This window comes from Ictalurus punctatus, chromosome 26 (assembly GCF_001660625.3).
Source record: "Ictalurus punctatus breed USDA103 chromosome 26, Coco_2.0, whole genome shotgun sequence".
NCBI lineage: Eukaryota > Metazoa > Chordata > Actinopteri > Siluriformes > Ictaluridae > Ictalurus > Ictalurus punctatus.
Genome location: NC_030441.2, coordinates 18,170,317 through 18,198,171, shown reverse-complemented (window position 1 = coordinate 18,198,171; position 27,855 = coordinate 18,170,317). Strand labels below are relative to the sequence as shown.

Here is a 27,855-nt window from a genome sequence, read left to right as displayed (position 1 = left end):
GGCGTCGGGTCGTTTTCTCTAACGGCAGCTCGACCCGATACGTCATCGTTTCCATAGCAACAGTTAATTCACACGCAGACGTACTCGCAGATACTCCAGATGAGGTAAAGCAGTAACTTTTTTTTTTTTCTGACACTCCACAAGCTGCTATAACGTACGTCAGAACAGGAACTAACTTGTTTCGTCGACGTTCTGTACAGTGAAACGTAACTATTAACGGATAAAAATAAAAGGGCACGTCGTTTTCCCAGACGCGCTAAATAATCACAGCCCACGCGTCTTCGACCAGCGTTTTCTATCTGCGTTTGTTCACGACAGCGTGGTAATGATCTATCTAGTTGTTCTTCATCGTTCGTGCTTGTGAGAGATAAGACATCGCACAAACCATCGCAAAACGACTTCGCTTGAAAATATGGACAGTTACACATCGGCTGTGAGATACACAGCTCAACCGAACACTCTGGCAGCATATAAAGTCTTTTAGAGAAGATTCTGGCAAAGCGTTGAGAAGCAGTAGTGTGTGTGTGTGTGTGTGTGTGAGAGAGAGAGAGAGCGAGAGAGAGAGATAAATGAACATCACTGCAGGCTTTAAGTCTATATACACAGATTTTATACACTGATATAAATTGTCACGTAATGAAATAATGGAAAAAGACAACCAGGTCAACGTTTGATTACAAACCCGAATGAATATCTATAAACATTTATTTATACAGAGTACTGTCATTCAAGACATGACAAGAAACAAACAAACAAACAAACAAAACAAACAAAAAGCCACACACATAAACAAACGATTAACAAAAAGAAGCCACGGGAGACGAGCGACCGTGTGTCTGTACATCTTCCCTTTAACACCGGAAAGGCACTTCATTACATTTCAACTATATTACAGTGAATCGTTACAGGAAGTGCTCTTTCTCTTCTCTCTTAACAAAAAAGAACCACTTCAAATGTAAATATCACATTAAATGGGGTGTAAAAGATTCACGGATTCACATTGGGCTGTCAATATTTACAATAAGTGTCAAATAACGGCCTCTAAGGGTCGGTCCTAGTGAAGGAGGTGTGGCCTATGAGTGTTGTTCCCAGTGAAGGAGGTGTGGCCTCTAAGGGACGGTCCTAGTGAAGGAGGTGTGGCCTATGAGTGTTGTTCCCAGTGAAGGAGGTGTGGCCTCTAAGGGTCGGTCCTAGTGAAGGAGGTGTGGCCTATGAGTGTTGTTCCCAGTGAAGGAGGTGTGGCCTCTAAGGGTCGGTCCTAGTGAAGGAGGTGTGGCCTATGAGTGTTGTTCCCAGTGAAGGAGGTGTGGCCTCTAAGGATCGGTCCTAGTGAAGGAGGTGTGGCCTATGAGTGTTGTTCCCAGTGAAGGAGGTGTGGCCTCTAAGGGTCGGTCCTAGTGAAGAAGGTGTGGCCTATGAGTGTTGTTCCCAGTGAAGGAGGTGTGGCCTCTAAGGGTAGGTCCTAGTGAAGGAGGTGTGGCCTATGAGTGTTGTTCCCAGTGAAGGAGGTGTGGCCTATAAGGGTCATTCCTAGTGAAGGAGGTGTGGCTTATAAGGGTTATTCCTAGTGAAGGAGGTGTGGCCTATAAGGGTCGTTCCTAGTGAAGGAGGTGTGGCCTCTAAGGGTCGTTCCTAGTGAAGGAGGTGTGGCCACTAAGTGTCATTCCCAGTGAAGGAGGCGTGGCCACTAAGTGTCATTCCCAGTGAAGGAGGCGTGGCCACTAAGTGTCATTCCCAGTGAAGGAGGCGTGGCCACTAAGTGTCATTCCCAGTGAAGGAGGCGTGGCCACTAAGTGTCATTCCCAGTGAAGGAGGCGTGGCCACTAAGTGTCATTCCCAGTGAAGGAGGCGTGGCCACTAAGTGTCATTCCCAGTGAAGGAGGCGTGGCCACTAAGTGTCATTCCCAGTGAAGGAGGCGTGGCCACTAAGTGTCATTCCCAGTGAAGGAGGCGTGGCCACTAAGTGTCATTCCCAGTGAAGGAGGTGTGGCCACTGTCATTCCCAGTGAAGGAGGTCCTTCCACCCCTTAAAGCTTACACTTTTTAAATTAAAATCAAACAGCTAGCAGGTATCACATATAACAGTATCACATTAACATGACTGGCTGTCTGAACGTATCTCACAGTCATGCAACATCCCTCAATTCTCACTTTTGTAAAATAATGGATCGCACACTCTTGGCTTCCAAAGGCTCTCAGGGCCAAACATTCCCATGGCCACGTCCCAAATCACACACTATTGTATGAAACAGTGTGTCAAAGCAGAAGGCCAGGAGTCAGGCTGGGTAATACAGCGGCCCATCGGCTACACAAATCACCGTACACTCATATACTTATACAAACGACATACTGCTGAACACGTAAGTCATAAATATATATCAAATAAAACAACAACTCATCTGTCCTTCACTTAAAAGCAACAGCGCTGGTGAAAGAGGTGAGCAATATTTGGTCAGGTGGGGGGTGAGTCTCAAAAAAAAAAGCTGTGTTTAAAGCAAACAGAGTTGATGAGGAATATTCCGTCAATAATTCGGCATGTAGCCACAAACCCGTGGTCCAGATCGAGCTTCGTGCTGCAATTCGTGCAAAAAATAAGTGTTGAAACTTTTCCAATACGTCTGAGAGTCCTGTGGGGGGAAGCGGAGCGCGAGATGCCGGGCAGCAGTCAATAGCAGGGGAAGGGTTTGGGATTTTGGGCCTAGACATAACACGATGAATCGAAAGAAAGTTCGTGGTTTCTTGTTTCAATGCTGTGTGTGTGTGTGTGTGTGTGTGTGTGTGTGTGCGCGTGTGTGTGAGATGATAAGCTATGGGTTTGTCAGAAATTGGCATCTCTATTCAATCGCGAGCAGCAGCCCAGATTTCAGATCGGCGCTCCACCGACTCACGCTGAGGAGTGATTGACTTCCTCGACGGACGTCGGCGAGGTTTGTAAAGCTCGCAGCGTGCAGTCTCGCTCTCGTCTCGCTCTCGTCTCCTGCGGCGCATGACGACAGCGCAGCCTCTCCACCTTCCTCCATCCTGCTGTACGCTCCAGTCACGACCACGTACCCAGAATCGTCTACTCGTCAGAGATCACAGCCACTGTCACGGACCCGGAAGGGCGTAGCCCGAGCTGTTCTGTGGGAGAGGGCGGAGTCTGAGTGGGTGGAGTCGGGGTCTGAGGCCACACCTTTATCAGGTAGTGATGACAAACAGACATACGAGTGGATGGAGGAAGGGAGAAGGGAGGGGATGGGGGGAGGGTGTATATGATCACAGCATTGAGACAGAGAGAAAGAGAAAGGGGCGGGGTTTAAAGCGAGGACTGGCCAATCACTTTAGATTTCACCGGTTGCGGGTGCGACGTTTGACCCGAGCACGGCTCCAACTGCATGTCCTGCAGAGACACAGAGAACACACTCAGACACGAAGTGTATGACAAACATACCCTCACTGGACATTTTACAGCTGCACATACCTCTAAATGCACAATTATCTGTTTTGCACAAAGTATTGACCCCCCCCCCCCCCCGACACACACACACCATTATCAAGCTCAATGCTTAACCTTTAACCATAAATCCTAAATCCGAATCCTGGATTCTGATGTTTTTCTAAAACAGCAGCTCTGACAGTTGCAAATCAAGCGAATATTAATGTGCTGGTTTTAATACTTTTACTGTTTCTATAGTAACAGCCACGAAATCATGTGTAATCGTTGTGCTTTAAAAGGAATCACAGACTCGGGGACGTGCTGTTGTAGAAAAATAATCAACTCCGCGGTGGTAGCAGGACGTCTGCTTTAATCACACCACAGTGCCACTGGTTAAATTGTGTGTGTTTATTGTACAGTGTACGTGCTTTATACTGTAAATATAATGTTGGTTGTGCACAGATGAATAAACACTCATAGAACACACACACACACACACACACACACACACACACACACACACACACCCATGCTTTCCAGCCCTGCAGCAGTGTAGCATGGCAAGAACAACTCCATTAATGATAATGAGAACAGCTTGGCCTTGTTATTATTGTAAATCCAATCACACACACACACACACACACACACACACACGCACACGCACGCACACGCACGCACAGCCTATGAAAAGCGGAAACCAGTCTTTTCACCTATGATAGTGTGACACAGTGAGCAGCCGTTTCACACATCAGCGATAAAATCCCGAATAATTCTCCGTAATCGAGAGAGAAATTGTTACACGCTGCAGAACAGTGATCCGAACCTCAGCACGGACTCGTGGAAATCGAGCCAAAATGACTTCATATGGGATTTAGGAACAGCTCATGATCTTTAAATCACTCAACCATCAGCAATTTTACATCAGTGATCGCTGAGATCACGCAAAATCCCACGAAATCCCACGAAATCCCACGAAATCCCATGAAATCCCACGAAATCCCATGAAATCCCAAGAAATCCCACGAAATCCCATGAAATCCCACGAAATCCCACGAAATCCCATATAATCCCATGAAATCCCACGAAATCCCATGAAATCCCACGAAATCCCATATAATCCCATGAAATCCCACGAAATCCCAGCACTTCCAGTCCTTCCTATATGTAAACTACACAAGTCCATGAGTTGCGTAACATCTCCTCGCTGCTTCCTCCTGCTGAGACAGACAGCACGGATGTATTACTCAGCTAAGCCTCATGCTGCACTGCGACGGCGCCTGGCAGGCACGTCTTCTGTCTGATTGAACCGAATTAGACTTGATATAAAGAATCGTATACTTTATCGACAGCACGACGCGATGAGGACGCACTCTTCCTGCCAGAGATTTACCGAAGCAGAGTGAGTGAAACCGTGCAGCAGGGGTTTTCAGAGAAGCCTTCCAGCAGCGTGTATGTGGAGGGGGTGGGGGGTTATTGGGGGGGTTATTGGGGGGAACATTATAGCAGAGCTTGTAAAGAAAAACTATTTTGTAAACATGAATCAGCGCGGCTTCTGTAGCAGATCCTGCGGTGTTGCGCTTTATCTAATCGCACGCTTTCATGCGGACTGTTTCGCTCGGAGCGGCTCGTCCGATCAGAGACTAGCGACAGGGCCGGAGACGTTAGCTTAGCCAAACCCACGTCATGGCGCGTTTGAAGGAAAGTCGACGGCAAAAAACGAAAGAAATAAAAAGTTTAAAGTGAAGTCTACTCTCTCTGAGCAATTTCTAACGTGGGTTTGACTTTGTAAGGGTTCTTTAAAGTATTCAGAATTCAGCATTTGTTTAGAAGCTTTTGCTAGGATTCCACTTTAATCACTCATCAGTCCATCCCATGTATCCGGTTTCCGGTCGGATTGAGATCGCTGCTACGCTATAGATCGAGGAAACCCGCGGCTGTCAGTCCTGGGAATATAAAGTCATTACAGAGACGTTCCCTCGCGCTCAGATTTAACATCTTTAATGATCAGAATCTCATAGAGACCTGCTGTGGAGAGAAACGGGCTCCTGCCCGGTTGTCTGTTCATGCATTTTATTTCAGAGCCTTTACATTTTTTTTTTTTAAAACTCTACACGCCCCTCAATTACAGCAACAGTTCTACAGTTTAAAGGCCATCGCTGCGCTTTCTCCGCGTTTCGCTCTCGGAAAATCTAATAATAAGGAACCGAGACGTGGTCCGCGTCTGGCGGAGTGTCTGCACGCAACCTCAGGGGCATTACAGGGACGAAATGAGGACTTGTATCGCCTTTTAGTAAAAAAATAAATAAATAAAAATAAACGAGTCAAGTACATTCATGGGAAATCGAGGATCAGCTAACTAACTAAATAAATAAATAAATTAAAAACCCCTCGGGAAGCATTGTTTCATGTTACCGTGGTGATAAGGTGACAACATTTCTTCGTGTAATCTTGAGTTTGGGCGAACGTAGCTAATGTTTCCTGTTATGCGAGTATTCTAACTCGATCGTAAATCAGATTATTCGATTTAAAAAAAACAGTATTTTGTAAATGATCTGCCACACAATCGTTTTTCAAGGCTTTTTATTATTCAAGAAATGAGTAAAGAGCGTCTAGAAATAGGTCAAACGATCACGTATCATGGCTTATCGTAATCGTATCGTAGGAAATGAAATACTCCACATTTTTCTGCCGGCTTTGTCGCAGTGATCAGACGGCGCAGTGTTTTAAGCTCCTCTGTACGACGACGACAACAACAACTGCAGTGAAACACCACCTCTGCTGCACTGAGAATCCAATTCATCCGGACTCGTTCTGCGTTCGAGACGAGCTTCTCTTGTACCGCAGGCTGAATCGGAGCTCCGGTTTATAAAGTGTGCGCCTCGGAGTTGGGGATTATAAACTGACTCTTGGATCCGAAGGCGTCTGATCTCTAACGCGGCGATGCTCGACTCTGTCGCTCGATAGAGGTGGAGAAAATCGCTGCGTATGAAATCTACTCATTAAATATGGCGGCCATCTGGGAGTTTACGCAGTTCATTCGGTTTCTACGCAATTAAATACCACGGACAACACGTCGCCATCTGCTTGAACAGGAACAGGATGAACACGGAGCTCGTATTAAGCGTAGACAAACACGGCAGTAAAAAAAGAATTCGCGCTTCAAATTTAATTGCAAAATGAGCACGTTAGATCTTTATCACCGTGCCCCGGACAGGACAACGACACTCGTTTAAAGATGCTAGACATTCATGGAGCTAGGTTTTACCAAGAAGGAATGGAGCTAGGTGAGATTTCAGGTTTGAACCCTGTGTGCGAGTTCTTAGCTTGATTGGCCACGTTGTATTGGCTAGCAGTTGCTACGCGCCAGCTAGCTAAACTCTGAGTTCAGGGACAACTCTGTCTGGTTGAAGAGCAGGAGGAGGAAAAGATGAGTAGATCTGGTTTTATCAGGTGCCGTTTCCTGGTATATTACTAGCATTAGCGTTTTTAATCGTTGTCAGCTCAGCCGTCGTATTATGGCGGGATTGGATTACGGGAAATCATTCAAACATCAAACCGACTTATGCTAGCAAAATTAGAGAGTGTTATAGCAGCATCTTCAGCTACCGATCCTCCCTACCAATCTGTCCTAGGAAGCGCTATCAGGGATCGTTTCTTCTGGCTGCCATCAATCATCACAATGCCTCCTCCCAGCATGCACTTTTAGAAAAATAAAGTTTCCGTCTAGCACCCTGAATAGTTCTGTAGGGGGAACCCATAAAGGTTCCATGTAGAAGCCTACAAAATAGTGTTTCACTTTTAGAAAAAGCTCAGTCTCTCAGTATCAGCTCCAAAACAATAACCCATATCCCACATATCATCCGTCCATCCATCCATCCATCCGTCTACTCATGCACCCGTCCATCCATCCATCCGTCTACTCATGCATCCGTCCATCCGTCCATCCGTCTACTCATGCACCCGTCCATCCATCCATCCGTCTACTCATGCATCCATCCATCCATCCATCCGTCTACTCATGCATCCGTCCATCCGTCTACTCATGCACCCGTCCATCCATCCATCCGTCTACTCATGCATCCGTCCATCCATCCATCCGTCTACTCATGCATCCGTCCATCCGTCCATCCGTCTACTCATGCATCCATCCATCCATCCATCCATCTTCCATAAAGGTTTCTTTGCTTTGTCCTGCTGGTGGAATAATAATAATAATAATAATAATAATAATAATAATAATAATCATCATCATCATCATCTTTATTTATATAACACCTTTCACACAAAAAGCACTTCAAAATGCTTCACAAAATGGCAGTTACATACAGAATAAAGATAAGGATATAACATTTAATAAAGATAAGGATATAACATTTAATAAAGATAAGGATATAACATTTAATAAAGATAAGGATATAACATTTAATAGAAGAAAAGCTTAAACAGAACATAAGAAGATTAAAATATACTGTATCTGATTAATAAATAATTAAAAACTAAATAAAGGTTAAAATGATGAAAAACGAGAAGGGTAGAGGGAGGGGTGATGCTTTACAGGCTGGAATTCAAACACAAAACACGCAGTCATCCATTCACTCATCCATCCATCCATCCATCCATCCATACATCTATCCAAACATCCATCCTTCCAAACATCCATCCATCCATCCATCCATCCATACATCTATCCAAACATCCATCCTTCCAAACATCCATCCATCCATCCATCCATCCATCTATCCATCTATCCATCTATCCATCCAACCATCCATCCATCTATCCATCCAACCATCCATCCATCTATCCATCCATCTATCCATCCAACCATCCATCCATCTATCCATCCATCTATCCATCCAACCATCCATCCATCTATCCATCCATCTATCCATCCATCCATACATCCATCTATCCAAACATCCATCCTTCCAAACATCCATCCATCCATCCATCCATACATACATCTATCCAAACATCCATCCTTCCAAACATCCATCCAATCATCCATCCATCTATCCATCCAACCATCCATCCATCTATCCAAACATCCATCCTTCCAAACATCCATCTATCCATCCAACCATCCATCCATCTATCCATCCAACCATCCATCCATCTATCCAAACATCTATCCAACCATCCATCCATCCATCCAACCATCCATCCAACCATCCATCCATCCATCCAACCATCCATCTATCCATCCAACCATCCATCCAACCATCCATCCAACCATCCATCTATCCATCCAACCATCCATCCAACCATCCATTTATCCAAACATCCATCTATCCACACATCCATCCATCCATCCATCCATCCATCCATCCATCCATCCAAACATCCATTCATCCAAACATCCATCCATCTATCCAAACATCCATCTATTCAAACATCCATTCATCCAAACATCCATCTATCCATCCAAACATCTATTCATACATACATCCATCTAGTCATCCATCTATCCCTCCAAACATCCATCTATCTATCTATCAATCCACCCAATACTAAAGGTTACTTCACTTTGTTCTATTTTGTGGGTTTTTTATTCACTAAAAGCCCTCCAGTAGACATTCTCTCATTTGGAACAGGCTCCAAGTTGAACCCTTTCAGAAAGCTGAAAGACTAATCGATCTAAACAACCTTTCCGGAATGCTTCTTCTACGAGTGTGTTTATTTCTGCCCACGTGGCTGAGCCGAGGATGTCTCCGGTCTGTCGGTACACACGTGTACGGGAGATAATAAAGCAGCAGACACGAATAACCAGGCTGGTGTCATGGTCCCTTCTCCATTTATCTCCAGCTGTGTGCATTCCGCAATAACATCTGGATCTGAAATTCACCATGGGACCGTGCATGCTGGGTGACCCACCCTGCATTTGACGAAAGGCTAGAGTCTTCAAGACAAGCTATGTTCAGTTGAAGTATAGGAGGATTTCTAAAAATGATCAATCTCTAGGGAAGCTGTGTAGGTCTGTGTTTATTTGACCTTTGACCCGACCTTTTCTTTACATTGATTATTTTAATAATGAAATCTAATTTACAGGCGTAATTTTTGCTTAACTGACGATATTGGGAGATACGGGATCCCTGTGTTTATACAGTACGCCGAGACCAATTAGTATCAAGCAGGCGTTATTAGTGTAAATCCATACCAATCCGCCATCTGGTATAACAGCAAACATGCTCGAACATGAATTAGCACAAGGCGTAAACATGACTAACTGATAAGTTCATCTGCGGACTAGCATCTGTAAGAAAAATGCACAGATCTAGCTCAGAATGCCTCGTTAGCTTCGCACTTAATTAACCGGCAAGGCTAACCGTAAGATCAGCTAATTTATCAACGCATGCTGTGTGTGTGTGTGTGTGTGTGTGTGTGTGTGCTTCACTTTAAAATTCACTTTACTTGGATGGATTTCAAACAAAGTACTGCATATTTCCACATATCTAGTGAAAATCGGCTCTGACAATATTACCGCTTTTAATTCGGACGAATAACCCTTGTGTCTCTTTCTACTCCACTTTGACCTTTTGACTTTGAATACTCTGTTAAAAAGTTACTCAGGGTTGCGTGTGCTTAAGCGCTTGGCTCCCTTGGTCATGTATTTAGGTCACTATAGGGACTGAACGTTCTCACAATGGCAGGAATGTGCGACGGTGGTGACCTTGGAGGGACATTTGGACGATTTCCGTCCCGGTCAGCGAAACGTATTTGCGGTCTAGCTGCACATCATATAAGCACTTATGTTCTCTGGCGGACGGACATATATACGGTACAGCCTACATCTGTTCCAGAAGTTAGCCAACTCCCTGCCGTGTGTGGCCCAAATCTTTTGTCTCTTATGTGGGCGATGTACCTCGGTGCTATAGAAAGAAATTCCCAGCAAGTTTGATAGGTCGGGCGAAACACACACACGGTCTAAATTTCTCTCAGATCTATTGATGTACCAGATAACACCCACATGTGGCCCAAATGTGCATGCTACCCAGGTTTTAGGATACATTTTGAATGATTTCCCTACGTGAATATCACGCCGCGCATCAGTTTCAAATACTTATCGCCAACCAGCATGTTTTTAGGGAGGATCTGGAGCCCCAGAACCCCAAACCCCGAAGTCTAGGACTGTAAGACACCAAAACAACCTGCTGAGCCACTGCTCCGACTGCTAATACACAAGCCAATGGAAAACAACAAAAACACCACTCCAGGAGTGTGTGTGTGTGTGTGTTTGTGTACGTGTGTCAATAAAGCAGCTACGGCGCGTGTTCAGCTCGGCTGCACGTCTATGCAGGTTTGGCAGACTCGAGCGGAGAGGAGTCTGGATCTGCTGAGCTTTAGAAGCTCAGGCGTTATGAAACGGGATTTTTGTCTAAGGCTGGAGTTACACTCCGTGACTTTTACCCGGACTTTAAACAGTCGCTGGCTTCATCCTGCAGACGTTCGTGTCAGCTGGAGTCGACAGTTGGCGAAAGGGCGAAAACTCATCATTTCTCAACTCCCGATCCATGTCCCTAGAGTCAGGCCGGCGAGAGCGAGCTGGAGTGGCTCCAGGGCTGGATTTAAAATGGCGAGGGGGTTCGACTATTAAGTTTTTCGGGGTTTTTTTCTAAATAGGGACAAAAATCACCCCCTTTTCGCCTCTGTTATTATATGACATAGTGTGGATATTATAAATGTTTGAATTCCGTGCTAACCTCAGAGCTAACCTGCGAAGCATTTACATGGTTGTTACTGTACAGTAGCGGTTAAGGTGCGGTATCTGTGCTCCAAATATCCAGATCTGTATCTGTATTAAGATTTAAATCCGACATGGGCGTGGCCTAAGCCGGACGTTGTTTTGGTTTTTTACTGTAACGTAGATATACGCCTCTCGTACTCTTTGTGCTTTGATATTAGCGACTAGTGCTGCAAATCGGCCCGTGTATAAACGACGGCGAATTCGAAACTTCATAAAGAAACGTTGGATGACGAGGAAGAGGAAGGAATGCTTAATTCGTTCCTTATTTACAAACAGAAAAGAATAAGACACAGGAGGTGCGAGAGGGGAGGAGGGAGTTCAGCACGCTGGTGAGGTGAAACTGACGCGACGGTTGGAAAGGACGGTTTCTAGCGTCCGGTCACAGGCTCGTCCGTGGGGTTCACTCGGCGGTTGTGTCGTATTTATCCTGGAAGCCAGACGTCGCCTCTGCGTGACGTACGCTCGGTCCTAGCACCTTAACGCGCTCTTGATTTGCACCCTGAAGGGTTCTATCTAAACACCGACAAATGTAGAAGCCATACAGCGTTCTTTTTTTAAAAGATCACAGCCATAAAAATTTACAGAACGAATCAGGAAGTGCTCCGGCGTTCTCATAATCTCATGAACGCACACACATGAACATCCACCCACGCTGGTGCTCATACATGAAGAATCCAGATGTGTGCACACGCCTGGAAAGATACAGAACATGTGTGCCCAGTCTCCGAGGAGGTTAGGAAACTGCAACTATTACTGCTCGTAAAAATGCGTGTGGAACAACAAGTACTGTCAAATACCACATGTGCTCACACACACACACACACGCGCGCGCGCGCACACACACACACGCGCACACACCGAGGAGCCGTTCCTCCACAGAGCCAGTGTGGACGTGAATTACGGTGCTGGAGCCGTGTGTAAAATCACACAGAATCAGCCTGATGAAGTCCCGATGTGCTGCGTAACCCTCCACATTCCACAAGGAGATCCGCTGGGAATGCTCTCACTCTTTCACACACACACACACACACACACGCGCACACACACACACACACGCACACACACTAAAGACAAAAACAACCCCACAAAAAACGAATCTTGGTATGTTCGCATTCTTCCTTTGGCAGCGTCCCATAGCTGTCTAGTGCCTGTGAGACTCAGAATGTTTCTATTCCAGCATCATAAACTTTAGCCGGAGAGGAGAGGAAAAGACCTGAGAGGAGAGGAAAAGACCTGAGAGGAGAGGAAAAGACCTGAGAGGAAAGGAAAAGACGTGAGGGAGGAGAGGAAAAGACGTGAGGGAGGAGAGGAAAAGACCTGAGAGGAGAGGAAAAGACCTGAGAGGAGAGGAAAAGACCTGAGAGGAGAGGAAAAGACCTGAGAGGAGAGGAAAAGACGCGAGAGGAGAGGAAAAGACGCGAGAGGAGAGGAAAAGACCTGAGAGGAGAGGAAAAGACGTGAGGGAGGAGAGGAAAAGACGTGAGGGAGGAGAGGAAAAGACGTGAGGGAGGAGAGGAAAAGACCTGAGAGGAGAGGAAAAGACCTGAGAGGAGAGGAAAAGACCTGAGAGGAGAGGAAAAGACGCGAGAGGAGAGGAAAAGACGCGAGAGGAGAGGAAAAGACCTGAGAGGAGAGGAAAAGACGTGAGGGAGGAGAGGAAAAGACGTGAGGGAGGAGAGGAAAAGACGTGAGGGAGGAGAGGAAAAGACGTGAGGGAGGAGAGGAAAAGACCTGAGAGGAGAGGAAAAGACCTGAGAGGAGAGGAAAAGACCTGAGAGGAGAGGATAAGACGCGAGAGGAGAGGATAAGACGCGAGAGGAGAGGAAAAGACGCGAGAGGAGAGGAAAAGACGCGAGAGGAGAGGATAAGACGCGAGAGGAGAGGAAAAGACGTGAGAGGAGAGGGAAATTCGTGAGAGGAGAGGGAAATTCGTGAGAGGAGAGGGAAAGACGTGAGAGGAGAGGGAAAGACGTGAGAGGAGAGGGAAAGACGTGAGAGGAGAGGATAAGACGTGAGAGGAGAGGGAAATGTGTGAGAGGAGAGGATAAGACGTGAGAGGAGAGGAAAAGACGTGAGAGGAGAGGGAAATTCGTGAGAGGAGAGGGAAAGACGTGAGAGGAGAGGGAAAGACGTGAGAGGAGAGGGAAAGACGTGAGAGGAGAGGATAAGACGTGAGAGGAGAGGGAAAGGCGTGAGAGGAGAGGGAAAGGCGTGAGAGGAGAGGATAAGACGCGAGAGGAGAGGGAAATGTGTGAGAGGAGAGGGAAAGACGTGAGAGGAGAGGATAAGACGCGAGAGGAGAGGGAAATGTGTGAGAGGAGAGGATAAGACGCGAGAGGAGAGGGAAATGTGTGAGAGGAGAGGATAAGACGCGAGAGGAGAGGGAAATTCATGAGAGGAGAGGGAAAGGCGTGAGGGAGGAGAGGATAAGACGTGAGGGAGGAGAGGATAAGACGTGAGAGGAGAGGATAAGACGTGAGGGAGGAGAGGATAAGACGTGAGGGAGGAGAGGATAAGACGTGAGGGAGGAGAGGATAAGACGTGAGGGAGGAGAGGGAAATTCGTGAGAGGAGAGGATAAGACGTGAGGGAGGAGAGAATAAGATGTGAGAGGAGAGGATAAGACGTGAGGGAGGAGAGGATAAGACGTGAGGGAGGAGAGAATAAGATGTGAGAGGAGAGGATAAGACGTGAGAGGAGAGGATAAGACGTGAGGGAGGAGAGGATAAGACGTGAGGGAGGAGAGAATAAGACGTGAGAGGAGAGGATAAGACGTGAGAGGAGAGGATAAGACGTGAGGGAGGAGAGGATAAGACGTGAGGGAGGAGAGAATAAGATGTGAGAGGAGAGGATAAGACGTGAGGGAGGAGAGGATAAGACGTGAGAGGAGAGGATAAGACGTGAGGGAGGAGAGAATAAGATGTGAGAGGAGAGGATAAGACGTGAGGGAGGAGAGGATAAGACGTGAGAGGAGAGGATAAGACGTGAGGGAGGAGAGGATAAGACGTGAGAGGAGAGGATAAGACGTGAGAAGAGAGGATAAGACGTGAGGGAGGAGAGTGAGAGTGGATTTGGCGGGTGTTGCGACTCCCTGTCCTGAGCTGAGGGGTGAGTTTTGAGGAGAGATGTGCTAAATGATTGGGATTTATTCTCTTATTTGTTGTTTTTTTCTGGCACACAGGCTGGGATTTTTACTTTCCCCGTGTCTCAGCTCACTCGGATTTTCTCGACACGCCTGCTTTTCGGTTTCATGATCACACGTTGCACTTTTGCACCTCTTTCGCGTCGAGGGACGCTGAAACTTTGGCGAGCCCCAAAGGAGCCGTGCACGTAACACTGATGTATCACCCTTCAAGTCCCTCATATGCAGGTTACACGGGGGACCCTTAGTGCTGTTGTGGCGTCATAAAGGGGCCAGGTTAACACACCGCCACCCCTGCTCCTGCCCCTGCCCCTGCCCCTATTAACTGCCCAGCATCCACAGTCGTGTTCTTCACTGTTTAGCGAGCTTTTACGGTCCAATACCGAACGAAAGGTCACGCCGTAGCTCAGTGCTCCCCTTGTTGTTAGCGAATCCATTTCTAGGCCGTTTCTCGTTGCATATGAACGTGACAGCCGTCGCACACGGAAGGTTTCACATCTGCCTGCGTTATTAGCTTTAAAGCCAACAAGACGACCTGAACAATCTGACATAAATGCCGTTCCAACTACGCTGGCATTCGAGCCGAGTAGCTTTCGCGAAATAGATTCGATCTCCATGATGAAATTTAAACAGCCTGCTTCTGCTCGGTCCTCTAGACGGCGACCCTCGCGACTGCCGCGCGTCTCGTTTTCACCTTCACAGCAGATACGGCATATGTGAGAAAAGTGAGCCTACTATTTATACATGCCTGTTACCATGGTAGCAGATCAATAAATGTATACGAGAAGCAGTAGAGAAGAGCGAACGAGGTCAACTGTGTCAAATAACTTGAACTGACCTGAATATCCAGTCCAGTGAAATGATATATGATTTATTTGCTCAGTAACCACGACGGTTTTCGGTCTAATTTAGGACAGCGGTTGTTACAAAAGAAAAGCAGGGCCGTCGTTTTTATTTGCACCGTCTTGTTGTTCTGTTGGAGATAGAATTGGATCCTTGCTTGATGGGTTACTGTGGCAGATAGCATAACTTTAGCTAGCTTACTAGCTTCGTGGCATAAAGCTGCAGCTCTTTACACTAACCGCACCTGGGACACGCCCACTACACTAGCATGGCTTAGCTCATGAACACCAAATTCTTATCGGGAAATACCGGGCCATGATTCTGCAGCTGGCTAGCATCTGGCTTTCCTCACAGCTACTGAAAAATCCCCGGCCCAATCGAAAACCTTCTCCAACCTTCATTTCCAAGTGAAATTTCCGTCGGGTCTGTTTTTTTTTTTCTTTCAAAGTCCGCAGCGTTAGCGACGACTTTAAATTCGTCTTTGAGCCCAGCACAGCGAGGTGTTGGGTTGACACGGGCAGGGACAGACCCGCCGGACGGATTTTCCATTTAAATCGAGTAGTTTAGAATTTCCTAGCGTGAGGTAACTTGCGAAAACTCCTTTCTTGGACTCGTCAGCGGGCGTAACCTAAGATTATTAAGAAATTGATTTAACCCAGCACTGGAAAAATCCAGGAAACCCAACACCCTCCTCCTCCTAATCTCCCATCGTGCTGAGGTCGGTGCAACACGAAACTCTCGAACACACAAAAAAGACCCTCATCCAACAGGTGTAACGTGTCATCTGGGAAGAAAAAAAGCACTCACGTGTTGAAGCAGGTGAGACCGATTAAAGTTGGAATTAAACTTTCAACCCCCAGAAAACTGAGAGACAAGTACGGCCGGGTTAATCACGTAAGCGTCGGCCGTATACGGCCTGAACGGTCCGATCTCTTTCGGGACACGACTTTCGCGAAAAGTACAACGGAGTCGAAATTACTCCCGTGGTCCATTTCAAGGTCAGGTTCCTTTCTACAACGTCAGACCGACATGCTAAACACCTAGCAAAGAAACGTTGTTTCCGTGGCGTAGCTGGCTACGTAAAAAAAAAAAAAAAAAAACAACCCAAAAAACAACCTATATTTCTTTTTTTTTCTTTTTTGCTCCGCTTTTGAAAAGTTAATTGTAAATCATAATGCCTTCTGGGTAGGTTACGTTTATGGTTCTCAGACCTACGGTGACAAATCGGGTTGTTTTGAAGTAATAAAAAGTCACGCGACACTCAAGGACAGACAAGGACACGTGGACGAGGGTACGTTAAGAACAGGATCGGAATGCAGGTTATATAGAGCGCCGTATCTCCAGGCGAGTCGGTGAGCGCTCATCTATAACCCCCGTGTGCTTCATAGCACCCAGTGATGTTTACCCAACAGTAAAAAACAAACAACTAGCTGATGATTTATTATTAGTCGTTTTTTCAGACCTGGACCAACAGACGCTTGGAGGACCGAGTTTTATTTTTGTTGACGTGCACAAAATGTAATTCAATCAATAAAAAACAACTCAACGGGGAGGACAATACGTCCAGTGTGAAGCGCTTTGGAAGCGCTAAGGTTAAAAAAAAAAAAAAAATAAAAGCGCTATATGAGTGCAGTGTTTACCAAAAGCTCCGTGAGAAGACATGAGGAAGAAACCAGACAGGTGACAGACAGAGTGGAAGGGTGTTAAGAGTCCGGTCCAAAATGTGAAATCAGTGTGTTCATTCGTCTGTTCCTTTCAGCCTGCGGTCCGTGCGCCTCGTGCTACAGTGCCCTCGTGGACTTTTAGTCTACGGCCTTTAGCGATGCAACACCTGCCGCTGAGTATTAACCTCACGACCCGTCTGTCTCCCTAAACTGGGCGAGTTAACGACAAAACTGCCCTGCCGTGCTCACAGACCCGCCCCCAGGTTTACAGCCAACAGCGAACGGCGTAAACATTTCAGTACGAGGCGGGTGGTTTAAAACTTTAGAAGCTAGGATTACAGTTTAAGGGCCTAAATGTACCGTTTACGGTGTCAACAGTCAAATGTCCGTAGCAGAGGTTTACAATACAAAGGCTTGCGTGTAATTTACACGGCCAGGGTTCAGGTGTAAACAGTTTAATGGTTAAGTGGTCTGTACAATTAGAACCACCGGATTACAAATTAACACGTGAGAAGATACACAGGCTTAACATTAAAGTTTACAGTATTAACGGTAAACCGTGACGTTCAAAAGTTCCAATGTGAGGTTTTATATACAGCGCCCTCCATTAATATTGGCACCCTTGGTCATTTTGAGCAGAGAAAGCTGTGAAAATTTGCCTTTGATCATTTAAACTTTTGATCTTTTTGTTCCAAAAAGTTCACAGAAAATGCTCTGCTCTCATGGAGATCAAACCATTGCCAACACAATACAGGTTTATATATATATATATATAAAGAAATCTTTGTTAAATGTAGGTGTGCAACAATTATTGACACCCTTTAAGTCAGTACTTTGTGCTAGCTCCCTTTGCTAAGATAACAGCTCCGAGTCTTCTCCTATAACGCTGATGAGGTTGGAGAATACATGGCGAGGGATCTGAGAGCGTTCCTCCAGACAGAATCTCTCCACATCCTTCACATTTCAGGTCCACGCTGGTGGAGTCTCCTCTTCAGTTCACCCCACAGGTTTTCTATGGGGTTCAGGTCAGGGGACTGGGATGGTCAGGGCAGGATCTTGATTTTGTGGTCAGTAAACCATTTCTGTGTTGATTTTGATGATGTTTTGGATCATCGTCCTGCTGGAAGATCCAATCACGGCACATTTTAATCTTTCTGGCAGAGGCGGTCAGGATTTCATTTAATATCTGTTGATATTTGATAGAGTCCATGATGCCATGTGTCCTAACAAAATGTCCAGATCCTCTGGCATTAAAACAGCCCCAAAACATTAAAGATCCTCCTCCATATTTAACCGTGGACATGAGGGACTTTTCCATACGGCTACCTCTCTGTGTGCTCCAAAACCACCTCTGTGTTTATTACCAAAACGCTCTATTCTGGTTTCATCTGACCGTAGAACGCGATCCCATTTGAAGTTCCAGTAGTGTCTGCACACTGAAGACGCTCGAGTTTGTTTTTGGATGAGAGTAGAGGCTTTTTTCTCGAAACCCTTCCAAACAGCTTGTGGTGATGTCGGTGACTTCAGATTGTAGTTTTGGAGACTTTCTGACCCCAAGACACGACTAACTTCTGCAGTTCTCCAGCTGTGATCCTTGGAGATGTTTTATCCACTCGAACCGTCCTCTTCACAGTGCGTTGAGACGATACAGACACACGTCCAATTCCAGGTCGATTCATAACATTTCCAGTGGACTGGAACGTCTTAATTATTGCCCTGATGGTGAAACGGGCGTTTTCAATGCTTGTGCTATTTTCTTATAGACACGCCCCATTGTGTGAAGCTCAACAACCTTTTCCCGCACATCACAGATATATTCCTTGTTCTTACCCATTGTTATGTATGACTAAGGGAATTTGGCCTGTGTGTTACCCCATATTTATACCCCTGTGAAACAGGAAGTCATGGCTGAACAATTTCCTGTTCAAAAAAGGTTAAACAAGCCTTCGTTGCTCACAGTTACCACTGGTGCCAATATTAATGGAGGGCACAGTAGGCCATAATGGTTTTTAATGTAAATTTGACCACGGGTGTCCGAGTGAATGTTCTTCTTTTGAGTTTTTTGAGTTTACAATGAAGTGAAGGTGATGAATTGTGTGTGTCCCTTTCACCAGCCGGGTCAGCCGTCAGGAAATTCACCCTCACTTGTCCTACAAGTCACACAAAACCGTCAGAGTTAGAATGAGATTTATCATGCAGGACTGCATCAGATAAGGTCTAAATAAGGGCATGAGAAGACACACACACACACGCACACACACACACAATGGTAACCCCCCCGACCCCCCCTCCTTCCAATCCCACTACCATCATGTGAACTAAGGGGGCGTTTTCAGGATTACAGTGACACTTTATACATGGCTTTCTAGCACAATGGCTTTCAGGCATACACAGAAAAACAACACACACACACACACATTCTTTAACCGTGTAGCCCATATGTCCAAAGTATTGGCCCCTTTTTTACTCCTCTCTCAATGGAAAATGAACAATGACCACCGCCGGGCAGGTATTAATTGGTTCGGTTGACCGTTTTTTGACATTGAGGTGTTTAAACGCTCCCGAATTGTGTTATGCACACAAACCTGGCTCCTATTTTGTCCACAAACACACATCAATATGTACACACACCCACCCGCACAGCCCACGAGCAGACGTTGTGCATGTCTCGGGGTCCTGGCTGCTCCGCACACAACCACACGCGCGAATAAACACATATAAACTTATATACTTCATATATGTGTTACACACATGCACAGCTTAGATACATAATCTGCACACCATACAGACACACACACACACACACACACACACACACACACAGTGATGTTATGCACACACACACACGCTCGAGTTCCCTTGACGTCAAACAAGTTAGTGTTCAATCCAGATAAGGCAACAGCTTTAAATAAGGGCATGTCATCCATTTAAAGGACACACACACGCACACACACACACACACACACACACACACACACAAAGTGTATGTCCGCATACACTCACTCTACACATATTCTGAATTTGGCTAGCACCAGGTGCCTCTTCATCCACGCAGGCAGAGCTTCATTTACATTTGATTGGTCACAAACTTGATCATGTGACATCACCACGATGGCTAACTTAAAGTTAGCTAGCGTTCTAATTCACCTAGCATTAGCCTGCTTGATAGCAAACGTAGCGACTGTTTTTTTTTTCCAAGCTAGGACTGTTAAATATTACATCTCTAACGTCTAAAGCACTTACTGTTAATGAACCCATCACCGATCAGGAGTTTAATATAATGTGTTCAACAGAAATATGGATTAAACTAAACGAATACACAGCACTAAACGAAGCCAGTCCTCCTGGATACAGTTACATACATCAGCCACGTCAGACTGGCAGAGGAGGAGGCGTCACACAAACACCTAGTCATAAATTCAACTCTTTTGAAGTTCTTTAGAATAGTATAACATATGTAGCCACAAAAAATAAGTCAATTCCGCTATTTATTATTATTTACAGACCCCCGGAGCCGTATTCTGAATTCCTCGGTGAATTTGTAGATTTCATCTCGAACCTGGTTGTTTCTCCAGATAAAGCTTTACTTGTTGGTGACTTTAATATTCATTTTGAGAACCCGGAAGACCCTCTGAGAACAGCGGTCGTGTCCATTCTAGACTCAGCAGGGGTCAATCAGGATGTAATAAGACCCACTCATAGCGGCGGTCACACTCTTGACCTACTAACATACGGAATAAATATAGGAAACATAGACACACTTTCGCAGTCTGAAGCGATCTCGGATCATTGCGGCTTGCCACGCTACCGTGTCAGACGTACATTTACGTCAGCTACTGTGCAGAGTTTTGACAATAACCTCCCAGAGATATCAGCTATGATTGGATTACCTTCTGACCCCAAAGAACTTGAACACACAACTAAATGGAAAGGGGTGGCTTGGCGGTTTAAGGCTCTGGGTTATTGATCGGCAGGTCAGGGGTTCACGCCCCAGCACTGCCAGGCTCTGGGCTACTGATCGGAAGGTCAGGGGTTCATTTAATTCTGTAGTGAAGTTTACTAGGGGAAAAAAAAACATAGAAACATGCACTCGATCATTACATAGCTGTGACTATACGTTTGTATGAATTAGCAGTGGTGGATTGGTGGTTAAGGCTCTGGGTTGCTGATCAGACGGTCAGGGGTTCAAGCCCCACTGCCAAGCTGCCACTGTTGGGCCCTTGAACAAGGCCCTTAACCCTCTCTGCTCCAGGGGGCGCTGTATCATGGCTGACAGTGCACTCTGACCCCAACTTCCTAACATGCTGGGGTATGTGAAGAAAAGAATTTCACTGTATACGTGACCAATAAAGACTCATTACCATTATAATATAGCAGTATCAGACCAATGATTAGAATGTTTTAGAAACCGAACTAATTTCATTCATTTCTTCATCAAATCATCAACTTGTATACTGCATCCCTTACCTATAGATTATTCCAGAAGTAACCCCTTCTAAATATAATCAACTCTTCCCTTAGCACTGGGTATGTACCTAAATCATTTAAATTAGCGGTTATTAAACCCTGATTTAAAAACCTGACCTCAGTCCCTCCCAACTGTCCAGCTATAGACCGATATCAGATCTCCCCTTCATCTCCAAGATCTTAGAAAAGTTTGTACACAGCAGTTATGCTCGTACTTGCATAGGAACAACATTCATGAAATGTATCAGTCAGGATTTAGACCTCATCGTAGCACAGAGACAGCGCTGGTTAAAGTAGTAAATGACCTTCTACTGACTTACGATCAGGGGTGTGTCTCGCTGCTTGTGTTACTCGACCTTAGTGCAGCTTTTGATACTATAGATCACACTATTCTCCTTGATAGATTAGAAAATGTTGTTGGTATTAAGGGAACAGTCCTCTCCTGGCTCAGGTCTTATCTGACCGATCGTTATCAGTTCGTAGATGTAAATGGAGACTTCTCCACGCATACAGAGGTTAAATTTGGAGTTCCACAGGGTTCTGTTTTAGGCCCACTGCTCTTTACTTTATATACACTACCTCTGGGTCAAATTATTCGTAAACATGGAATTAGCTTCCACTGTTATGCTGATGATACACAGCTGTGTGTTTCAGCGAAGCCAGACGACAGACAGCAGGTCAATAAAGTTGAGGATTGTGTAAAAGACATTAGACGTTGGATGATTATTAACTTTCTCTTACTTAATTCTGATCAGACAGAAGAACTTGTATTAGGATCACGTGTAGCTAAAAGTAATCTTTCTGATCACACAGTTACTCTGGATGGTCTTTCTGTTTCATCATGTGCAGCAGTTAAAGACCTTGGAGTGATTATTGACTCCAGTCTATCATTTGATGCTCATGTAGATAATATTACTAGGATAGCCTTCTTTCATCTCAGAAATATTTCTAAAATAAGAAACATATTGTCACTACATGATGCAGAAATACTAGTTCATGCTTTCGTCACCTCACCCCACGTCAGGTTTGTTGATGGTGGAGTGGCTGGCCACCTTATGTCCCAGGGAGCCCTCATGTCTGTGTTACCTTCTAGCTCTCCCTTTTAGTTATGCTGTCATAGCTAGTCTTGCTGGAGTCCCTGCTTGCACTCACGCAAAGTACATTGTCCTTAACCGTTACAGGACAATAACCATACCTAATAAGCTCTCCTTCCCTTTCTCCCTCTCTCTCTCTCTTTCTTTCTGTCGAGCTACACATGATACTCCTGAGATACCAGTGATCCTGACCCCTTCTGCACTCCGGACCTGCCTGATCCATCCTGATGCCCCACTTCTGCTTGGAGTTCTCATCAGTCGGAAGTCACATGCTGCTGCTGAGGATGACCCCACATGGTGCAGCCTGGAGGTGACTGGGATTACTGAGGATGGTACCACTTAAAAACCATAAAGATGGCTTTGGACCTCAATTCATATGAACAGTTATGCTATGATGCCACAAACAGTTCTGCACTCGTCTCCATCAGTGAACAGTGGAGAAGTTCAACAAAACAAAACTTCCTGTAGAAACTGTCATGGATTTCCTGTTTACACAACTGCACTATTTGACCATGCAATATTAGCACATTTATAGAAGGGGGGTATTTATTTATAATCGCACTATCCGGTGTCACCCAGATGAGGACGGGTTCTCTTTTGACTCGGGTTCCCCTCAAGGTTTCTTCCTCATATCGTCTCAGGGAGTTTTTCCTCACCAGCGTCGCCTCCGGCTGCTCATTAGTGATAAGTTCATACATTTAAACTCTGTATCTGGATTTTATACGTTTCTGTAAAGCTGCTTTGGGACAATGTCCGTTGTTAAAATCACTAAACAAATAAAACTGAATTGAACGTTTCCAATGATTAAACTAAACCCAGTTTTTTTATAACACTGGCTAACTTGCTAGCAAACTTGGCTACTGGTTTACTTAACACTCCGTACCATTAGCTAGGTCGCTATCAAACTTGGCAACCTGTTTTGTAAAATACTTAGCCTAACGTCAGGTAGCTATCAAAGAAAAGAATATTACCCATCGCATGGTGATCGATTACCTGCTGTTAGCTAGCTTGATAGAGAACTGGACAAGCTCAGTGACTCTTCACCTAGCTTTCTTTGAAAAACTTAGCTGCTGGTTGTTGTTTTTTTCACAGCAATCTAATGTTAGACGGCCTGCTAATGAACATGGCCACTGAGACAGGTTTCTGGATGTTAGACGGCTACTCCTGGAGAGGTGCTGGTAATATTAGCTGATTATTTAGCTGGATAAGGTTAGCGGCATAGCTAGCTAGCTAGCTTATCTACTGTTGCTAAACTATGATATTGTGTAAATAATAGCAGTATTTCATTCTCGGTGGTATGTTGAGCCAAAAAGGTGAAAAGAAAAGAAAATTGTGATAGGCAAATGATCAAGTCGGTGACTGGTTGAACAAATTTGCCTTAAGCTCCACCCTTTTTGACCTGAGGACACTGTGTGAGACTGAGAGTGTGTGTGTGTGTGTGTGTGTGTGTTTGTGTGTGTGAGTACCTGGCCGGTCTGCGCATGCCCATTAATGTGGTCGTTCCTCACTGGAAGGAAGCCATCGAATGCGCTCGTCTTGTCAGTGCGTGGCGCGCTCGGCTCCCCGTCCTCCACGCCGTTGGCCCTGCGCAGGCAGAGCACCTTCCGGAAACTCTGCCTGAAGTTATCAGACAGGAAACCGTAGAGAACTGGGTTGGCGCAGCTGTTGGCGTACGTGAGGCTGACTGAGAAGAAGTAGACGCCCACCATCACGCTGTTCTCGGGCAGGTGGAATATGAGGTTGACGATGTTGACGGTATAGAAGGGCAGCCAGCAGAGCACGAACGCCACTACGATGACCACCACCATGCGCGTCACCTTGCGCTCGGAGCGGCGCCGCCTCCCCAATCCGGTCCGCGCTCCCGAAGCCTTCACTCGCACCACGATGAGCACGTAGCACACGCATATCACAAGCAACGGCGCGAAGAAGCCGAGAACAGACGTGTAGAGGATGAACGCCACTGGCCAAATGGTGTGCGGCTCTGGCCAGCTCATGTTGCAGGAATTGAACTTGTCCTGAACGTCGGAAAAGATCACCACTGGCAGCACCACTATGAACGACGTGGTCCACACCGCAGCGCTTACCGCTTTGGCCACGCGGGGCCGGCGCCACCTGCTGGAACGGAGAGGGTGAACGACGGCCAGGTAACGGTCGATGCTCATCACCGTAAGGCAGAAGATGCTCGTGAACTGGTTGAGCGAATCGGTCGTCATGACCACGCGGCACAGGAAGGATCCGAACGGCCAGTACGAAAGGACGTTCTGCGTACTCATGAACGGCTGGCTCAGGATGTAGAGCTCGTCCGCCACCGCCAGGTTCAGGATGTAGATGTTGGTCACGGTCTTCATCTTGACATACCGCAGCACCACGTAGATGGCCAGCGTGTTGCCTATGAGTCCGACGATGAACACGATCACCGATATGACCGCCGTCATCACCATGCTGCTGCTGAAAAACGGCTCGGTCTGGTTCGACATCCCGTACGACTGATTGTTCGTCATCCTTGACACCATTGACGCTAAAGGACTTCCGGTTCTAAAGTCCGACGTGTTAAAGCTCCCCACGAGGGGATCTTCCACCTGGCTCCATAACTCCCCCGACTCCATGTAGAGCAGGAGACAGATGGAGTGCGCAATGAAGGAAGCACGTGAGCGGAGAAGCGAGGCGTGCCGGTGCTCTCAGGGCCTCTGGTGGACGCTGTTAGAGGTTGGCTGCCTTAGTTCTGCGAAAAGACAGAAAGAGCGAGAGAATGAGACTGAAGCAGGGAAGAACGAGAGAGAGAGAGAGAGAGTGAGAGTGTGAGGTCCAAAACACCCACTGCACAGATTTCACTTGCTTTCAATGCGGCGTTAGTCAGCGTTGTGATTCAGCGGAGGTGTCTCGCACAGCGATCGCAGAACAGAACCTATACGATACCCAAATGGTGATGCCATCTCTCACCCATACAGTTTGTCCCACTGAGGGAACCGTTAAAGGTTCTCTGTAGAACTAAGAAGAAAACTAGATCCTAGATGTGTGTGTGGGGTTTTTTTCTTTCTTTCTTTTCATTTTGTGTTTTTTTTATTATTATTATTATTATTATTATTATTATTATAGCCCTATAGTTCCGGTCTGTTTGTTTGTTCGAAACAGATTTAAACCGTGATTCAGCGCATCACAAAGGAACCGCTCTGTGCTTAATGCTCCGTAACACTGACTGATTACATTAGCATCGAATGACAAAAACCAGACCGACAACCTTTTTAATGGTGCGTGAGCTTGTGCGGTTTGTCATAACCTCACACAAAACACGGAGCTGCATGACGAGACGTAACCCCGGTAACAACCTTTCTGGATCCTTTATTTTTCCTTCTTCTTCTTCTTCTTAGTCCAAAACGACCCCATCCATATCAAATACATGTGAATGAAGACCCAGAGGTTCTTTTGGGTTTTTTTTTGTTGTTGTTGTTGTTGTTGTTGGCGAACGGAAGCAGGTTAATACTTTGTTTATAAACCCAAAACCGAACGGCAGGTCAGCACCTCGTGGCTGATGAGCCTTTGGTCTGAGTGTATCATGTTTATCTTAACCCGACCTCAGGCTGATAGCCATGATTGATCATCAGACTGGATCATCCAGCTCAAGCTGGTTTCTAGCAGATCGGGGGTCCGTTTTAAACCACTTCTAGTCTAGTTCCTAAGAATCCTTCACTGCGCCTAATTAGCCTCAAAGGGTATAGCCGAGAGCTGCAGCAGATATCGGCGTCGGATCATTCCAGAAATTCATAGCTTACATATTTCAACCGCAGAGCCGGTTGGACCACGCTAGCAGGCAGACGTTGCTCGTGTACTGTACGCGTTCGTATCTTGAGTGAATTCAACGCTAAAACCCCTACTCCAGCGTGTCAGGAAAGCCTGAGATTCACTCAGAGGGACTGCGGGTCTCGGAGAAAGGGGGACAAGACAAACCGCAGTACACGACGTATCTGGTCGTACATGACGCACAGAAATAAACGAGTGATAGCAGGGAGTGTTATTTACAAGCCACAGCGAGGGAAAAAACACCGAGTGCTGAAAACGCACGTTAATGTAACACTTAAAACGATGACTTGACACATATTGTGCTGAGTCCAACTGGAACACAAGGAAAGCCTGTGTGCTGCAGTTCAACACTACAGGTTTTAAATTACAGTGGTGCTTGAAAGTTTGTGAACCCTTTAGAATTATATATATATATATATATATATATATATATATATATATATATATATATATATATATGAATTCTAAAAAAATATCTGCAGAAAGATGGCCTAAAACTAAAAAGAGATAAGGAGAACCCAATTAAACAATATATAAAATTCTTAAGGGTTCACAAACTTTCAAGCACCACTGTATTTCTATGTTGTTGGTGTCAATGAACTGATAAAACTGTAAACTGTAAAAGACACTTGTACATTATAGATGTTAATTCTACTGTACTTGTTAATGCAACAGGTTAAGAGGTTTTTTTTTATCTCTACACTGTAGGTGTTAATTCTACTCTAGGTGTGAGTGGTGTAGGTGTTAATTCTACTCTAGGTGTGAGTGGTGTAGGTGTTAATTCTACTCTAGGTGTGAGTGGTGTAGGTGTTAATTCTACTCTAGGTGTGAGTGGTGTAGGTGTTAATTCTACTCTAGGTGTGAGTGGTGTAGGTGTTAATTCTACTCTAGGTGTGAGTGGTGTAGGTGTTAATTCTATTCTAGGTGTGAGTGGTGTAGGTGTTAATTCTACTCTAGGTGTGAGTGGTGTAGGTGTTAATTCTACTCTAGGTGTGAGTGGTGTAGGTGTTAATTCTACTCTAGGTGTGAGTGGTGTAGGTGTTAATTCTACTCTAGGTGTGAGTGGTGTAGGTGTTAATTCTACTCTGGTGATAATTCAGCGCTGTAGAAACACGCCCATGTGGTAATATGTGGTGTTAATTAACTCTGTAAGTGTTAATGCAACTCTGAGAGAGAGAGAGAGAGAGAGAGAGAGAGAGAGAGAGAGAGAGAGAGAGAGAGAGATACCTACATGATGATCAGTTTACCCCCACGGTCTCGCGCTGTATCCCCAGTCCCCGCGTGCCGCGTCCGCGGCGGATTCCGGTGCAGCGATTCATCCGAGCGCGCGACAAAACTGTCAAACCGAGCACATAATCCAGACTAGGATTGAGGAACAAGTCGCCTCTGGATCACACTCTCTGCACGGGATTACTGCAGGTGCTTTCCTCTTCCTCTTCCTCTTCTTATCATTTAAGACTGTCCCGGTCTCTGGAGTCCGGACTGAGCGCGCGCTGTATGTGCCATTAGTGCGGTCCGTGTGTGCGCGCGTGAAAGTGTTTTCAAGTTTACGGGTGCGCGCGCGCGCGCGCGTATGTGTGTGTGTGTGTGCAAAAGGGTGTGCACTAAACTCTGTACCGAAGCGCTTCAGCGCGCGCAGAGAGAGAGAGAGCGAGAGAGAGAGAGCGAGAGAGAGAGAGCGAGAGAGAG

General features: G+C 45.8%; 1 protein-coding gene across 5 annotated transcripts; it reads right to left on the bottom strand.

The window, feature by feature from the left end:
- Positions 1-687: 687 nt before the first annotated feature.
- On the bottom strand, positions 688-27,794 carry LOC108258989 (somatostatin receptor type 5). 5 transcript variants are annotated; one of them, XR_008393561.1, is made up of 4 exons: positions 27,398-27,794; positions 23,835-25,123; positions 7,035-7,609; positions 3,291-3,379 (listed from the first exon to the last, which is right to left on the bottom strand). XR_008393561.1 is itself a non-coding variant. In XM_017458073.3 (3 exons), exons 2-3 carry the CDS (start codon positions 24,972-24,974, stop codon positions 3,296-3,298), a joined length of 1,224 nt encoding a protein of 407 aa, XP_017313562.1. In that variant the 5' UTR covers positions 24,975-25,090; positions 27,398-27,790; the 3' UTR covers positions 688-3,295. The 5 variants fall into 5 exon arrangements, 2 of the variants coding, with proteins under 2 accessions (XP_017313562.1, XP_017313563.1); XR_008393560.1 differs by having other exon boundaries at positions 23,835-25,090; XR_008393562.1 differs by having other exon boundaries at positions 7,035-7,606; positions 23,835-25,090.
- Positions 27,795-27,855: the final 61 nt, after the last annotated feature.

Excerpts from the sequence above, each read along its gene's own strand:
- LOC108258989 (XM_017458073.3), bottom strand. The coding sequence starts at position 24,974 with ATGGAGTCGGGGGAGTTATGGAGCCAGGTGGAAGATCCCCTCGTGGGG. Across the intron at positions 3,380-23,834 it reads GGCATGCGCAGACCGGCCAG|GACATGCAGTTGGAGCCGTG; the intron begins GTACTCACACAC and ends GTGTCTCTGCAG.